Source organism: Tachysurus vachellii, chromosome 4 (genome assembly GCF_030014155.1).
Source record: "Tachysurus vachellii isolate PV-2020 chromosome 4, HZAU_Pvac_v1, whole genome shotgun sequence".
Lineage (NCBI taxonomy): Eukaryota > Metazoa > Chordata > Actinopteri > Siluriformes > Bagridae > Tachysurus > Tachysurus vachellii.
The window spans coordinates 31,590,640-31,608,139 of NC_083463.1; the positions used below are offsets into that span (position 1 = coordinate 31,590,640).

Consider the following 17,500-nt stretch of genomic DNA (forward strand, 5'->3'; position numbering starts at 1 on the left):
GGCTCGGCCGTCAAAGAACGTGCTCGGGAACTGGGAGGGAGGAAGAGGAGGAGACGGGTCCAGGTGAGACAGGACGTAGGTACTACTGCTATGTGAGATCATGTGTTTTATAACGCACCTTGTGTATGAAGGCACGCAACGAGGTGAAGATGTGCTTCAGAGCCATCTCTGATTGAGGGATCTGCAGGAAGCACAAATGAACCTGGAACACCTTCTTCATCAGCGGGTTGTGTCCCAGATCGGCACACAGCTGCGTCTAGAGACGAGGTGTAGCAAAAATAGTGATTTTATTAACACAGAGACTTCACACTGCACCTCGCCAATCTGTTACGTCATGTAATTAGCCAAAGGTTGTACAGTACCTTAAAGCCCATGATGAAGATGCTGAGGGTGTCCAGGACCGTCAGACACACTTCAGTGGAAATGTTGGCCTCCAACAAACATGCATCAGAATCAACATGTCCATACGCTGTAGAAGAAATCACAGAAAGCTACAGGGTTACAGCTGCACTGCATCGCATTAAAGCTCAAACGCATGCATGTGGACAATATGGTTTTTCAAGATGCCGCCTTACTGTGGTTAAAGGTGTGTGAGCTCTCCGTGCTGCCGAGCTGGTGTAAGCGCGAGTGTAAGATCCCTGCTCTGTTACGGGACACAGGAAGAGTCAGTGACTTCCTGTCTGGAGTCATTAACCCCACCCCTTCCTGGTTCCTAGAAGAAAAAAAAATAGAAAATGAAAATCGTTATAACGAATCTCATGCCCCTTTTCCACCGAGGCAGTTTGAGTGCAGGTTCGGAGCCTAATTTAGAACCAGTTCTTTCTTTTTCGACAGCCAAAGCACCGGCTCTGAACCAGGAAAAGTGGTTCTTAAGTAGCACCAAAACGTTGCTGGTCTACACTTAAGAACCGCTTACGTCAGGGGCTGTGGGCGGGGCTGGGGGCGGGGCTACTGTTAGCGCCTTTGATAATGTACCTTAAGTATACTAATGTTTAATACACTTTTACTTTACCGCGATATGATACATTATCAGCACACGTGATAGTAGGTAGCTACATGCTAAGGCTAACTTTTTTCTGTGTTAATGATAAAATAACGTTATGTACTTTATCGATTACCTCCGTTTATACAGATTACATGGAGCTGCACGTACACGTCGGATTCGCTGTGTTTGGGTGTTAATGTAGGTTCACAAAGCCATGAGCATTAACAGTAAAGCAACATCCGCCATTGTTGATGTTGTGTTTGTGGCTGCTGTGCTAACGGTGCTGGGAAAGATGAGACGTATACAGTGACGTCAGACTCGGCTCTGTGACGGCTCTCTAGCCCGTGGAAAGGCAAACCGGTTCTTAGAAGGTTCGCCAGTGGAACCAACTTTGAACCAGCACCAGCACCAGCACTAGCTCTAAACCAGCACCCGGTTCTTTCTGGTGGAAAAGGGACCTAGGCTCCTTAAACATGTCCAGTGTCTCAACTGTGAGAAAGAAATCTAACTCGTCTGAAGGAAGTGAATTAATCCTGATGTGTGTTTCAGGTTGAAGGCTTTTTGTAGATGTGAGCCACTAAATCGAGCCAAAGGACAGAGCTGTAGTTCTGGGGACACGTGATAGTGACTAGAGATTTGGACACAAGTATGTTTTAATCTAACTCTCTGGATTCCTGACTGAAGAATGAACACAATTTACAAAGAGATTTTGTAAGAGTGAGTGAAATGAAATGAGAAGCAACACACACACACACACACACACACACACAACAACAACCACAGCACACACTGCAGCGTTTGTGAGAGTGTAATGTGTTTGATGGTAAATGGTGGATTAACATGCAGTTAGTATTCACCACTCAGCAACACTCAGCTCTTACCCCATGCAGGGACACCAGGAGGTTATAGGTAGGCAGCATTGACTAACTGTGTTCTCACCAGCATTTCAGCCAAGAACACACACACACACACACACACACACACACACACACACACACACACACAGTCATTCAGGGTAGGGTTACTCAGTAATGCAAATGTCTGTAAGTGTGTGTGAGTGTATATAGGGTTTATAGGTGACTATGAGTGTGTGTAAGTTTGTGTGTGTGTGTATGTTTAATTAAGTATGAAAGTGTGTATGTTTATGTGTGTGTACATGTGTGTAAGGGTGTGTATGTGTGTGTAAGTGTAAATGTGTATAAGTTTCTAAGTTTCGTACCTGCTTATAAACCTCTTGCCCATGTATCTAAACTGATAGAGACAAACTCTGAGGGACAGGAAAGAGAAGAACAACGAGTCAGTCGTGTTTCATTGCATCACACATTCTGAGTGTCAGACTCTTACTCTTACTCGACTCGTACTCTTACTCGACTCGTATTCTTATTCTTACTCGACTCGTACTCGTACTCGTACTCTTACTCGACTCGTACTCTTACTCGACTCGTACTCTTACTCGACTTGTACTCTTACTCGACTCGTACTCGACTCGTACTCTTACTCGACTCTTACTCGACTCGTACTCTTACTCGACTTGTACTCTTACTCTTACTCGACTCGTACTCTTACTCGACTCGTACTCTTACTCTTACTCGACTCGTACTCTTACTCGACTCGTACTCTTACTCGACTCGTACTCTTACTCGACTCGTACTCTTACTCTTACTCGACTCGTACTCTTACTCGACTCGTACTCTTACTCGACTCGTACTCTTACTCGACTCGTATTCTTACTCGACTTGTACTCTTACTCGACTCGTACTCGTACTCTTACTCGACTCGTACTATTACTCGACTCGTACTCTTACTCGACTCGTACTCTTACTCGACTCGTACTCTTACTCGACTCGTATTCTTACTTGACTTGTACTCTTACTCGACTCGTACTCGTACTCTTACTCGACTCATACTCTTACTCGACTCGTACTCTTACTCAACTCGTACTCTTACTCTTACTCTTACTCGACTCGTACTCTTACTTGACTCGTACTCTTACTCGACTCGTACTCTTACTCTTACTTGACTCGTACTCTTACTCGACTCGTACTCTTACTCGACTCGTACTCTTACTCGACTCGTACTCTTAATATACCCGTACTCAACTCGTACTCACTCGATCAGAGTGAAGAAGTCCATGAGCTCAGATGGAGACGCTTTGTTCCAGTATGTGAATACAGCATCTGGGGAAAAGAGAAGGAGACGTCAAGCACAACAATTTAACATATAATTTGATTTGATGACACTGGAGACTCCTCCCAAAAAAAGTCACATAAATGTCTTCTTACAGAAAACTATGTGTGTGTGTGTTTGTGTGTATGTGTGTGCATGTGTATGTGTGTCTGTGTGTGTGCACGTGTATGTATGTGTGTGCACGTGTATGTGTGTGTATGTGTGTTTGTGTGTGTGTTTGTGTGTGTGTTTATGGGAATGTGTGTGTGTGTGTGTGTGTGTGTGTGTGTGTTCTTACCCTCAGACATGCTCTTCAGTACGTGCAGAAAACACATCAGCAAATTCCTGATTTCCTCTCGGTCCAGTTTGTCACATCGCAGAACTGAACTTCCAAGAGCGGCTACTGACCGGGTCTATCAAACACACACACACACACACACACGCACGTGCGCATGCACATACAATTAAAACATATTTAATAGCAACTGCAAGCTCACCTCAAATCATCCTAGTTTAGGAATTGATTACACGATAAAAAACACTGCAAAACAAATGCCCAGGCAACACACACACACACGTACACACACACACACAGGGCTTCACTCCCCAGAAGGGGACACTCTGTAAGATCTACTTGTATGGACTGAGCTGTGATGTGTGTGTCGCTCTCAAAGACACTTGAGGTCGACAGAAGCGAAAAATCCATTGTGAAGCGTTTGGCTGCTTTGTAATTAGGGGCGTGGTCTTCAGGCTCCAGGGGGAGGGGGAGCACCATGAGGGTGTGTCTACGAGTGAACCTCTCCCTCTGCTGATTGGTCAGAGTTTACACGAGCGACAACATTAGGGTATAATATCTCTGGGTAAGTGTAAATAAACTGTACCCTTAAAGGAACGAAGCACGTGAGTGAGTGGTACCTTCTCCACAGAGCTGATCTTCTCGCTGATCTTCTCAGTCAAGCTGTTTCCCGAGTCGGTGCTGAGCAGAGAGCCGCGGGAATCTGCGTGACGCACGGCGTTGATGTTGGGAGTGGAGGTGTGGGGTGAGGCTGTAGAGAGACAACTTCTCAGTCATTGTATCACTGTTCTGGGATCATGGATGGTTTATTTCTCCTAAACCATAACAATGTTCTTAAAAGCCTGAGTTAATGTCAGATAACTAACCTGCTCTTTAAACCTGATGTCGCCGTAGACAATTTAGAATAGAGGAAGTGGTACAGTAAGTGATAATGACATGCATTCACATTCACTCACCGGTTCCTGAAATGACCCCAAACACATCCTTATGAAGACTGCTGTCAAGTTTATATGAAGATGCAGTAGGGATGATGGACACTGGCTCTTCCTTCATGCTCTGTAATAAGGAAGGCATTATTTTTAAAGAATAATGACAATTAATAATCCTGTTTACTCCCAAAGAGAATCTGATTAGTCCTGCTCACTCCCGAAGATAATCTGATTAATCCTGCTCACTCCTGAAGATAATCTGATTAGTTCTGCTCACTCCTGAAGATAATCTGATTAGTTCTGCTCACTCCTGAAGATAATCTGATTAATCCTGCTCACTCCTGAAGATAATCTGATTAGTCCTGCTCACTCCTGAAGATAATCTGATTAATCCTGCTCACTCCTGAAGATAATCTGATTAGTCCTGCTCATTCCCGAAGATAATCTGATTAATCCTGCTCACTCCTGAAGATAATCTGATTAGTCCTGCTCACTCCCGAAGATAATCTGATTAGTTCTGCTCACTCCTGAAGATAATCTGATTAGCCCTGCTCACTCCTGAAGATAATCTGATTAGTCCTGCTCACTCCCGAAGATAATCTGATTAGTTCTGCTCACTCCTGAAGATAATCTGATTAGTCCTGCTCACTCCTGAAGAAAATCTGATTAGTCCTGCTCACTCCCAAAGATAATCTGATTAGTTCTGCTCACTCCTGAAGATAATCTGATTAGTCCTGCTCACTCCCAAAGATAATCTGATTAATCCTGCTCACTCCCGAAGATAATCTGACTAATCTTGCTCACTCTTGACGATAATCTGGATAATCTGATTAATCCTGCTCACTCTTGAAGATAATCTGATCAATCCTGCTCACTCCTGAAGATAATCTGATCAATCCTACTCACTCCTGAACATAATCTGATCAATCCTGCTCACGCCTGAAGATAATCTGATCAATCCTACTCATGCCTGAAGATAATCTGATCATTCCTTCTCACTCCTGAAGATAATCTGATCAATCCTTCTCACTCCTGAAGATAATCTGATCAATCCTGCTCACTCTTGAAGATAATCTGATTAGTCCTGCTCACTCCCAAAGATAATCTGATTAGTCCTGCTCACTCCCGAAGATAATCTGATTAGTCCTGCTCACTCCTGAAGATAATCTGACTAATCTTGCTCACTCTTGAAGATAATCTGATCAATCCTGCTCACTCCTGAAGATAATCTGATCAATCCTTCTCACTCCTGAAGATAATCTGATCAATCCTGCTCACTCCTGAAAATACAGTTACTGAAGGATGAATGAAAACAATAAATAATGCAGCCATGGGCTTCATCTGCATGTTCTCCTGTAATGAACATGGTCTTTCATTGTCCTGCAAGCTTCATATTTGCTTCATAACTGCTTGCTCCTGCCAACAGAACCAGGAAGTAACTTGTTTCGTGGATGTTCCATAATGTTAGCTCAAACCATGATAACACACCTGACTGATGCACATCTCTCTGACATTCAGTCTGTGAACATTCTCCTGGAGAAGTCCAAACAGGGGCAGGTAGAGGGTGGCTAGCCTAGCCTGCTGACTCTGAAACACACAAACACACAAACACACACAAAGGTGTGTATATTTGTAATATGTCACTCTCGTCCTCAGCTCAGACAGGTCAGTGTGGTACCGTGACCCAACCTTGGAGGCGTATCGATCGTCAAACGTGTGTTTGATCATCAGGTTCTTCAGAACGTTTATAGCGATCTGGTGGATCTCTCGAACCTCCTGCATGGCTCTGCTCACCTCCCGCAGCAGAAGCCCGACCAGGAAGTGATTCCTACAGAAGTCATCAGTCAGTGAGTAGTCGAGCTGCAGATCTGTGAGGAGACGTGTGAGAGAGTGGTAATTAAGTCAATTTAACACGTTTTTCTAGATTTAGGACAATATTTTTCCATATTGCAAGGAAATAACTGTAGAGTGGACGTTAGACAGACATTATATTTTCACCCTAAGTGTCTTTACAGCACAAGGCAGACAGAAAGGAACTGAATTTGAGGGTAATCTAATCTAACCTTGGAAATCTGATTACTGTCAGCAAACCAAGGGCCTTCAGAGGAGTTAAAACCCTGAAGCCTGTATACCTTGAAAGCGCATGAGCCTTCCCTTTCCCAACGGCATGGGCAGGTTGAGAGGGACGAAGTGCTCGTGGTTACACACCACCCTTAGAAACGCAAACTTAAACTCGTACAGCGTCTGCAGGAGACACACAGGACAAATAAACTCCAAAACGACAAAAGGAACAAAAAGATTCAGATTGTTCGTTATTCAGGAAAACATCCAGTCTGTTCTGTATACCAGGACATTCTGTATAGCCCTATTTGGACGGGATTAGTTTTACGTGGGGACGTGGGGGTAAAGTAATTACTACCAGAGCTTCTCTGTGATTTTAGTCCCGTCCGAATGTGCCATCTGGGTAATCATTACGGACAATGTCAGTAAAGATTACGGCGACTTTTACCTTCTGTAAAAAGGTCCGGAAAAATGACCTCAGGTAATACTAATCCCGTCCGAATAGACCCGCTGTAAATATGTACGGTAAAATTCCGTCATTTCCTGTTTAAAAGTAGTTTTTGGCGCGTTTTGTAAGCATGGAGGCGCCATGTTGTCTGTTTGCGCACATGTTAACAGGAAGTAACGTCATACGCACATGACGACAAGGAGGTTACTGTGGTGCGTAAAGCAAGTTACCCCTCCCACTTCTGCTAGTTTTACTGAGATGTCTTGTCCCGTGCGAATTGGCCAATTAATATTACAGACGTCCTGAGGTAAAATTGCATTACTCCACGTCCCCACGTAAAACTAATCCCGTCCGAATAGGGCTTATGTGTGTAATCCTTCATAACATTAATGGAAGGAGTCTCCAGTACTAGGATCTAACTTGTTTCAATAAATATAACACTAAATGGATAAAAAATAAAACCATGATGTCATTTTCTAAGAAATAAAAATTTGCAATGGTTCGCTAACTTCTGTTGTATAGCATTAGAACAAATGACTTCGGTTATAGAGAAATAAATATGTTGCCATGGTAAGAGTAACCCGGTTTCATCCCACCGTCCTGTTGTTGCTTATTTTCCCGTGTTATGATGCTGTATTAGTACCTTGGGATCTCCAGGCACAAAGCAGTTGACATAGTTGTTGATCTGCTTGAAGACGAATCCGCGATCCATAAACGTGAAACAGCGCTAAAAAAAAAAAGGTCAAATGCATCAGAGAAATGGGTTTCTGACACTTAGTACGCTGAGCTCAAACACCTCATCCGCGTTTTCAGCACCTTGATGAAGACGGCCAGGCTGTGGTTGGCGTTCCGGGCGGCGTCCAGATTGTCTTTATACTTCTGAGTGATGTGAGGCATGAGCATGTTGACCAGAGTCTCGACAGCGTGGTGGAAGGAAGCAGTGAAGCGCTGGTTCCTCGACAACTGAAAAACACAGGATCCATCACTACACGTCGTAGTACCACAGAGATAAAAATGAATTCCAACTGGGAATTTCTAAAAAAGTCAACGATCCTTAAGTATAAAAATAGTTTAGTCACGAGATTCCTGCATGTGTAACAATTCCACTCACTTTGACTTTTCCAGTTTCTATTAAATGCTGGGCCATGGACTTCACTAAGGACTCAAAGAAGTACCAGGAGTACTGAAACACACACACACACACACACACACACACACACACACACACACATACACATCTTACTCACTAACTTCACAAAAATGGAAAAATGAAGCCGGTCATAATTAAATATGTGCTATGTGTAGGGTTGTGGAGGCGCTATAATTAAAGGTGGGCGGGGTTATTTGTATTGTTGGGGAGGGGTTGTAATAATAAATGGGTGGGGTTATGGTAGGGATGGGGAGGGGTTATAATAAGAGATGGGTGGGGTTATGGTAGGGATGGGGAGGGGTTATAATAAGAGATGGATGGGGTTATGGTAGGGATGGGGAGGGGTTATAATAAGAGATGGGTGGGGTTATGGTAGGAATGGGGAGGGGTTATAATAAGAGATGGGTGGGGTTATGGTAGGGATGGGGAGGGGTTATAATAAGAGATAAGTGGAGTTATGGTAGGAATGGAGAGGGGTTATAATAAGAGATGGGCGGGGTTATGATCAAGATGGGGAGGGGTTATAATAAGAGATCTGTGGGGTTATGGTAGGAATGGAGAGGGGTTATAATAAGAGATGGGTGGGGTTATGATCAGGATGGGGAGGGGTTATAATTAGAGTTGGGCAGAGTTATGTGGAGGGTTGTAGAGGGGCTATAATTAAAGGTGGGCGGGGTTATGGTATTGTTGGGAAGGGGTTATAATAATAAATGGGTGGGGTTATGGTAGGGATGGGGAGGGGTTATAATTAAAGCTGGGCTACAAGTTATTTGTAGGTTATAAAACTATAAAAAAAATAAAAAAGATTTCTAACTACTGAGAGTGAGGTTAAAGACAGTGTTAAAACATTAGCGCTAGGGCTCGTGTACGTGTACATGATCTGAGCACCTTGAGGAGTTTGTTGCTGGTGAGGAAATCAGTGGAAGGCTTTAAGATGGTGGTCATGGCTCGGGCCAGTTCCTCGTGTACCGTCTTCCCATTTAACATCGAGCAGGTTTCTGTTTTAAACACATACTGTACAAGACAACAACAAAATATCACACATGCAGCTAGAAAGAACATGGTGTTGTAAAAAGATCGGACCAGTTGCTCCATAACACACTTTTACCTTGACATAAGATCTGAGGTAGTGTTCCAGACCTTCCTCGTGACACTGAGCTACGATGTGCACTATCACCCTGCATCACAGGAACACAGCCAACAGTTAAGGCTCTAGAGAAAGATATGATATCTAAGACATGTATGTATGTGTTCTCTTCTTCACTTCCACCTTGTGGTGTTCACCGCTACGTCCTCATGACTTGTGGTTGTCAGGACACGCACTAACTGGTTCAGGATGGTGGGCAGGAACTTAATCATCACGTGACCCTCCATGGCGTGGAGACTCTGACAAGTGTTGGAGAAATGTTCTTAAGAAATCTTTTTATTTAAATCCTAGCATCTGTTTTAGAGAAGAAAAACATCTCTCACCTTAAGGTACTTGACCAAATCTCCTTCCGTGGCCTGGACTGATCCGGACTCCATCTCCTGGCAGTGATGGAAAAAGTTATGAAGGTGCTGATCCTATTCGGAGAAAGACACGAGGTAAATGTGGGCGGAGCTCCAGCATTTTAAATAATTTAATGAGAAAATTTTTTTTTTTAGTTTTACACATAAACGAGGGAGGAAACTCCAGTTTCATACTTACCTGGGTGTAGACAGTGGAGACGAGGTGCGTGGACACTCGGAAGAGAGGACGTCCCCCGTCCATCCATTTCACCTCCACACCAGAGTGCTGCTGTACAAACAGCACACCGTTACAGTAAAGTGTAAAAGAATCTAAATGAATAATCCACACCAGCACAAAACCCTGTGTCGTTGTCATGGTACTGAGAGAACAATTATTTTTATTTTTTTATTTTTCTACAAAAGAACATCCTGATGAGAACAACCCGCCATAACAAGCTCGGTTGTTACCTTGTTAGTGCCCTCGTGGCTGCTCAGGTATCCCGGAGGTAAGTTTGACGCCACTGAGATATGCTGCTCGCTCACGGTCACTCGGCCGTCCTTCAGCAGAGGCAACCACGCAGAACCCACTGAGACACACAGAGGAACATCTATTAATGGATCTGTTAGTGGTAGAGGTCAAGGTGGTGATGGAGGTGGTGAATGTGGTGGACATGGTGGTGGTGGAGGTCGAGCTGGTAATGGTGAAGGTTTAGGTTGAGGTGGTTGATGTGGTGTTGGAGGTGGTCATGGTGGTAGTGATGCTGATGGTGAAGGTGGTGGAGGTTGAAGTGGTCGATGTGGTGGAGGTGGTGATAGAGGTGGTGATAATGTACCTGGGGTCTCCACCAAATCCCGCTTCTTTGCGCTGCTGTCACAGCTGATGTGGTAGAACGTAAAGAGCAGGTGATGTTTCTCGTGGAGCTGCGTTGGAAGCTCGATCTTAATCTAACGCACACGACGTAAAAGGGAAAATATCCTCACCTTCAGCGTGATGATTTAAAGTTACATACTGCAGCTTTAATGACCCAAACATCTCACCTCATCATAGAACTCCGGGTTCTGCTGGTGATGCAACACTGCTGCATAGGCATGTGTGGTGAAGAGAGAACCTCCTGGACGAGCGTAGATACACTAAACACACACACACACACACACACACACACACATTTATATATATACAGTATATATGTATGTATGTGTGGCAATAATAAATTAAGGTGGAATTTGATCCATGAGGGTAAGTGTGTGAGGTTACACCTTAAGTGGCTTTGCATCGTCCTGGTCAGAATCCCTGAACTCCACACACACTGCGATGTTCCTCGCCTGAAACACACCGGGTCAGATTTCCTCACACACTGAACATCAGTCAGAACAAATCGATAGTGCAGAAGCTCCAGTTGTGGCTAATCACTATGAGGCTATGATCAGCGTTCACTCAGACACAAAAAGCCACAAAAACAATAACTAATATAATTTATATGTAACGGATTAAAACCTAAACACAGGGTTTTGATCTTGACCTCATTTTAAAGCCTTAACCTGGAATTAAAACCTTCTCCTAAGATCAAATCATTGATATGGAATTAAAAGCTTTAACCTTTGATGAAAACCTTGACCTGTTGCTCTCTACATTTTACAACCAGGGATTTAAAATTTTGACCTGAGATTAAAAACCTGACCTGGGATTAAAACCTGGTCCTCAGAATAAAGTCTTAAAATAGGATGAAAAAAAATCACTTTGAATTAAAATCTTGATCTTGATCTATTTTTAAAACCATGACCAGGGATTAAAACTCTACTTGAATTTAATAAATTGACCTGGGATTAAAATCTTGACTTATTGGTCTCTGAGGTTTAGAGTCTGAGATTAAAACCTAGACCTGAAATTAAAACCTGGATTGCAGATTAAAGCCTTAACCTAGGATTAAATTCTTGATGTGGAATTAAGATCTTGACCTGAGATTTTGCAACTAGAATTAAAAACTTGAGCCTAGATTAAAGCCTCAAGGATTAACACGCTGTCCTAAATAAAACAATGGCCTGGGATTAAAATGTTGGTGCAATGAGATGAACAGACAGTTTAAAAGTTTAACAGGATGATGTAATCCAGATTAAAGCTCAGTGTAGTTCTCAGCTGTAATCCAGTTCTAATCCAACATACTGAACATGGTGGTTAAAGACCAAAGATGGTTTTCTACCTTTGCGAAGGACTTCTGGTTGTCGTATTTCAGGTGTTTGGGATAGACGTAAAGGTGGTTGTTGTAGGTGGTGAAAGGCTGCGAGCACTTAGCGATGCAGGGCACGAACTCCTCCACCTCTAACAGCGGCCCACGCTCATTTCCTTCATAAGGACGCACAGGGATGTAGGAGGAAGTGACACAATCTGATCAATGAAGAGAGATAGATAGATAGAGAGAGAGAGAGAGAGAGAGAGAGAGAGAGAGAGAGAGAGAGAGAGAGAAAGAGAGAGAGTTAATGTTCATACACATACATACATTCACTAATAACTCACATACTAATCAGGAGCTCAGATACAGATAATATAGACTGCTTAAAACAGCAATTTGTCACTTTTATGGCCCTCTGCTGGCTGTGAGGTGAATTGCAGTTGCGATAAAAACACCAACCAGCATTTTCTGTGCAACGCGATCACAGCTATCTATGTCCTGGCCAGGGGTGGGGTTCATTTCAGGGCCAGAAAAGTGTTCACAAGTGCTTTAATTAAAGAAACAAAGAAGATCCAGTCTACGAAAACAATGACAAACACAGATTTTTTTTTTTCAGGTCAAAAATTTAAAAATGACAAACTGCACCTTTAAGTCCGGAGTGTGCTACTAAAAGTCGAATGAATTGAATGCAAATGAAAGATGAAAGAACGAAAGCGAGAGAAAGGAAGCGGTGAAACGAAACCTTACTGATGACATCAGGAGGGACGCTGTCAACACTGACGTCCAGGTTTCCCAGAATGACAGGAAGCTTGGACATCTTCTCAGGTCTGTACACAAACACACCGCTCATTACACACACACCGGACAAAGTTAACGCTTTCACAGCGATGCTCAATAACACAGCTGAACACTAACTTCCTGAAATCAGCCAATATTTTGAAAAGATCCTCGTCTGACACTTTACTGCTTTCCTGCCTGTAGAGGGCGGAGAAACGAGCGTTTTTGTCCAGAGTCCCCGAAGCGTCTTTAAACACAGGCCTGAAAACACAAAACACAAAAATAAAAATACCTGAAAATTAAAAAAAATGACGCTCACTCACAGATCTTTAGCAAAACAATCCAATCAGAGCGGTGTGTGACCTGGAGGTCCAGGCGAACGGCATCCTGTACTGTCCCAGCCTGCTGCAGGCCACTCTGACGTTCTTCAGCACCTTCTGAGACACCTGAGAGAACAACACAACACACTCATTTCTCTTTCTTTATTTCTTTAAAAAAAAGTTCAGAACCAATCAAACATTTTTTAAGTCATTTATTTCAATTAAGTCAATAAAGGTCACTACAGGGGCTTTGGATCAAGACTATAAAAAGTGTGTGTGTGTGTGTGTGTATTTGTGTGTGTGTCAGTACCTTAGCTGAGTCTGAGTTCTTCATGTATGGCTCTGCACAGTGTGTAATTCCCCCTTGTAGCACCTTCTCTATCCGCGCCACCAGGAAGATATCTGGGTGTGGACATGCCACAGAGAACACACCCTGACCACACACACACACACACACACACACTGTAATCACACATATACAATTTCTGTCAGCTGGATGCTGCATGACATGACAAACTGAAGCTGCGTTCACACACACAGTAACACACAGCTGCAAAGTCGTCAGTTAATTTTCATCGAGAGCTGCGACATCCTGTATGAGTGACGGTAACCGTTGGCGACTAGGTGTGGGCGTGTCCAACAATTCGGCAAAGCTGAGAAATAATTAACTTTATACAAAAATGGAGCGACTTTGGTGCACACGTCTTCTCCTTCGTCTTCTCTGATACGATGCAAACATACAAATTTGCAACATGAAAATTAATTTCGCTGAGAAATGTTGTTACTGGCAACCAGAAGCAGGAAACGAATTTATAGTACAGCGACTGAAAAAGTCCAACAGTTATAAAATCTCTTTATGTGTTAACGCAGCTGGATTACTGGGGTGGTCACCTGGGTGGGGTACTGCAGCGCCCCCTCTGTCAGCCCGTTCAGCTGCACGTGTGACTCTTCTGCATTAATCACAGAGCAGTGTGGCGAAATCATGGTGCGCACCAGAGGGTGATTGAGGTCCACGTGTAAATCAGCGGAGATCTTTCTGCTGTTTTGTACGTCAAACAGCGAAAGGATTATGAAGAACGGCTCCACCTGTGATGAGAAAAATGTATATTTATCTTTCTTTTTTTTTAATATATCCTGTTTTCTTATGAGCACCCTCTAGTGGTTTGGATTGTAATTACAGCTAGACTAGACGGTCCTGTGATATACAGTAGTAGTGAGACGTTTGGTGTATGAGTGTAAAATTTAATGATAAAGTTGTCGATGACGAGTGTGTTGCAGTGATGGTGTGTACTTTGTCATACGTTAGTCGTAGGTCCATCCTCGCTCTCCGTCACACAGCTCTGTAAGTTAAAGGACAGATCGTTACAGCTGACCAGAATCCTCTTCCCAAACTTCTCCTCAAACTGCTTCACGTCCGGCTCGATGCCAGACAGATCCAGCCTCTGTGAACACACACACACACACACACACACACACACACACACACACACACACACACGTTATTATAAGCATCATAACAGCAAGGAGTCTCCAGTGTTGGTGCTTCTGAGTTCACCTGTGTGTCCGGATCCAAGGTGAAAAGCTTGAGTCGCGTTTCGTTGTGCATCTTAGACTCCACATCTCGGGCAGTCTGTTAAAAAAATATTTGTACAGTATAAGATTTGTATTGAGAAGAAAAATCCTAATGATCATAATGTCAATGATCATAAAATTTGTTTTTACATCAAATGAACACAGAACACGTTACCTGAAAACCTTCCTGAAAGTTTTCTGAAGAGACATCAGACTTTCCCAAATCATCATCTACAACACAGGAGAAAAAAAAACTGAATACAATAATAATAATAATAATAATAATAATAATAATAATAATAATAATAATAATAATAATAATAATAATAATAATAATAGAATTTTAGTGCTGAAGATAACGCCTTTAAATTTTATATATCATTGCTATTTTTTGATATGGGATCATTTGGGGATATTAAACCCAGTGGCAGTGGCGGCTCAACTGGTTAAAGCTCTGGGTTGTTGATTAGAATATCCGGGGTTGATTGGGCCCCTGAGCAAGACCCTTAACCCTCTCTGCTCCAGAGGTGCTGTATCATATCTGACCCTGTGCTCTGACCCCAACCTCCAACATTGGCAAATGTGAAGGAAGAATTTCACTGTGCTGTAATGTAGATGTGACAAAATAAAGTTTTTATTTTATTTTATTCGCTCTATTCCTTAGCCCTAAATATCCTTCTCGTGCAGTCGGCTTGTTCTAAACTCCCTCTAATGTGAAGAATGATGGTGCTAGGAAATGCTGAACACACACAAACACACACACACACACACACACACACACACCATAATGCAGCTCTCCGTTCCGTGGCTCCTGCATGGCCAACTCGAAGCAGCTGTGTAGGATTTTGTTAAGGACGTTGATCCAGTCGTCCATCTCAGTCTCGCTGTCAGCAGCCAGCAGGTACGTGCTTTTATCCTGCATCTTCAGCTCGAAGGCAAAACGCCGCACTTTACTATTCTGCACACACACACACACACACACACACACACCAGAAATGAGAACTTCATTAAACATTAAACACATTGATATAACAATCACAACACTGTTCAATTCTGGAATCTGATTGGTCAGAATTATTTTATAAAATTATTATTATTTAAAGATTTTGCTTCAAAGTCAAATGCAAATAAACTTTTACAAAAACTTCCACAGCTACAAATTCAACTGCGCTCTGTTTCCCATACCATGTCATGCTAATATATTAATGCTAATGTGTTTGTAAAAATAATGACTAATAACAAATTATTACAAACGCAGTGCGCACTGAATCGTCCGATAACGCAACTCAGTCGACGCGTAAAAGCCATATCATTTGTGCTTATCAGGGTGTGTACAGTATAGCGATCTTCATACCTGCACCACCCCCATGCAGGAGTCGAGAAAAATGGTCCCTTTGGGCTCTTTGGAGATTTTCTCATCCTTATAGAAGTTGAGATTGTAGGATCCGTCCCCCTGCTGCGCCAGTTGGAAATATCTCCTCTTAAAAGACTGGAGAAAAGATGGATGAGGGATAAACAAGGAGAGATTCAAGTGTGTTACATACACACAAATGATACAAAACTGCATGGCTAAAAATAAAGTTCTCCGAGCGTGGGAAAGTGAACTAAGAGCAGGAAGTCTTCATGGGTTCACGACAGGGTCAGTGTTAGGCACTGAGGGACTTTATGAAGATTTCCCTCCCTGTGCCCCAATAGTCAAGAAAACATGGTGAAAGAGCCAATAGGCTACATAAAACATTATAAAGTGCCTTCTTGGGTAACAATATGCTAGAAAAAAACACAAAAAAGTGCCCTGGTGGGTGTCAATATGGTAGATAAGATGTGATAAATTGACCTTTAGGGTGGAAATACAGTATATATTATATGATAAATTGCCCCACAGGCTGCTAATACCGTATATAATACATAATAAAGTGCCCTGTAGGCTTCTAATGCAGTATATAATATGTGATAAAGTGCCCTACAGGCTGCTAATACAGTATATAATATGTGATAAAGTGCCCTGTAGGCTGCTAATACAGTATGTAATATGTGATAAAGTGCCCTGCAGGCTGCTAATACAGTATATAATATGTGATAAAGTGCCCTACAGGCTGCTAATACAGTATATAATATGTGATAAAGTGCCCTACAGGCTGCTAAAACAGTATATAATATGTGATAAAGTGCCCTGCAGGTGGCTAATATAGTAGATAAAATAAAACTTGAAATAAATAATAAACTTGTGATAAACAGTGACTTACTATGATATGTTTAAACCATGATTTTGGTTATTCTAGTGTCATTACAGTAAGTGTGTGTGTGTGTGTGTGTGTGTGTGTGTGTGTGTGTGTGCGTTTGTGTGTGTGTGTTTACTCACCCTCATTGTAACACTAATAGCACTGTTCATATTGCCTTTGTAAAGCCAGCCATGTTTGGACACGCCGCCTCTCTGAGAGCTCAGAGACGATGTGTCCTAAAAGGACAAAAAGTCAAACAGTTGTTTGGAAACGACTCGCACTTCATCCCTGATGTTATTAAGCACCAGATTAAGCTCACTTTCAATCAAACCTGCTACAACCCACTTCTCTAATTAAACCCATGTGATCACGACCGCATCCTGGTTCATACCACAGAACAGTCCTCTAATACCACTGCATGTTTGTTACGTTTCCGCTTACATTTTATATTATAGAACATCCATAAACAAACCAGCACCTGTTCACACTTTAAACAGTCCTTACTCAGGTAATGGAAGCTTAAAAATAATAAACAGAATAAATAAGTCATGAATAAGCATGAATGAATTATTTTTAAAAAAGTCTGTATTTATAATCTCCAGTTTGGATTTTTTTTCTGCTGAAATGAATATTAAACAGGAAGTGCTGGTCTCTGAGGCCTCAGTCACACACACACACACACACACACACACACACATGTACACACACTAACAGACACACAGGTACACACACTCACACGGACATACACACATGCACACACTTGCCCACACGTAAACACACTTGCACACACACACACGCACACACAAACACACTCACACGGACATACACACGCACACTCAGCATTGTACTAGTTTTCTATCTCAGCATGTTTTTTTAGTACCTCATCCTTGTCTGCATCCTCATCAACCTCAAACACATGAGT

At 42.6% G+C, this 17,500-nt stretch overlaps 1 protein-coding gene across 3 annotated transcripts in view; it reads right to left on the reverse strand.

Annotated features, from left to right (window-relative positions):
* Positions 1-17,500, reverse strand: part of dock9b (dedicator of cytokinesis 9b) — a 52,314-nt gene that overhangs the window by 13,560 nt on the left and 21,254 nt on the right. For 2 of the 3 annotated variants that reach the window (XM_060868962.1, XM_060868964.1), the window contains exons 5-41: positions 17,459-17,500; positions 16,719-16,814; positions 15,714-15,848; positions 15,143-15,317; positions 14,535-14,590; positions 14,343-14,417; positions 14,089-14,229; positions 13,679-13,873; positions 13,098-13,220; positions 12,831-12,913; positions 12,606-12,728; positions 12,438-12,517; positions 11,721-11,905; positions 10,780-10,845; positions 10,561-10,653; positions 10,356-10,467; positions 9,991-10,109; positions 9,722-9,811; positions 9,505-9,597; positions 9,305-9,420; positions 9,143-9,212; positions 8,923-9,048; positions 7,996-8,067; positions 7,701-7,847; positions 7,528-7,611; positions 6,508-6,619; positions 6,065-6,243; positions 5,864-5,962; positions 4,403-4,502; positions 4,067-4,197; positions 3,450-3,564; positions 3,096-3,162; positions 2,205-2,252; positions 576-712; positions 363-469; positions 119-256; positions 1-30 (exon numbers count right to left, since the gene is read on the reverse strand). The exon at positions 1-30 is cut by the window's left edge and continues 153 nt beyond it; the exon at positions 17,459-17,500 is cut by the window's right edge and continues 28 nt beyond it. In XM_060868962.1, the coding sequence (XP_060724945.1) occupies positions 1-30; positions 119-256; positions 363-469; positions 576-712; positions 2,205-2,252; positions 3,096-3,162; positions 3,450-3,564; positions 4,067-4,197; positions 4,403-4,502; positions 5,864-5,962; positions 6,065-6,243; positions 6,508-6,619; positions 7,528-7,611; positions 7,701-7,847; positions 7,996-8,067; positions 8,923-9,048; positions 9,143-9,212; positions 9,305-9,420; positions 9,505-9,597; positions 9,722-9,811; positions 9,991-10,109; positions 10,356-10,467; positions 10,561-10,653; positions 10,780-10,845; positions 11,721-11,905; positions 12,438-12,517; positions 12,606-12,728; positions 12,831-12,913; positions 13,098-13,220; positions 13,679-13,873; positions 14,089-14,229; positions 14,343-14,417; positions 14,535-14,590; positions 15,143-15,317; positions 15,714-15,848; positions 16,719-16,814; positions 17,459-17,500 (3,960 nt within the window). The remainder of the gene's footprint in view (positions 31-118; positions 257-362; positions 470-575; positions 713-2,204; positions 2,253-3,095; positions 3,163-3,449; positions 3,565-4,066; positions 4,198-4,402; positions 4,503-5,863; positions 5,963-6,064; positions 6,244-6,507; positions 6,620-7,527; positions 7,612-7,700; positions 7,848-7,995; positions 8,068-8,922; positions 9,049-9,142; positions 9,213-9,304; positions 9,421-9,504; positions 9,598-9,721; positions 9,812-9,990; positions 10,110-10,355; positions 10,468-10,560; positions 10,654-10,779; positions 10,846-11,720; positions 11,906-12,437; positions 12,518-12,605; positions 12,729-12,830; positions 12,914-13,097; positions 13,221-13,678; positions 13,874-14,088; positions 14,230-14,342; positions 14,418-14,534; positions 14,591-15,142; positions 15,318-15,713; positions 15,849-16,718; positions 16,815-17,458) is intronic. The other variant, XM_060868963.1, reaches the window with a different exon arrangement.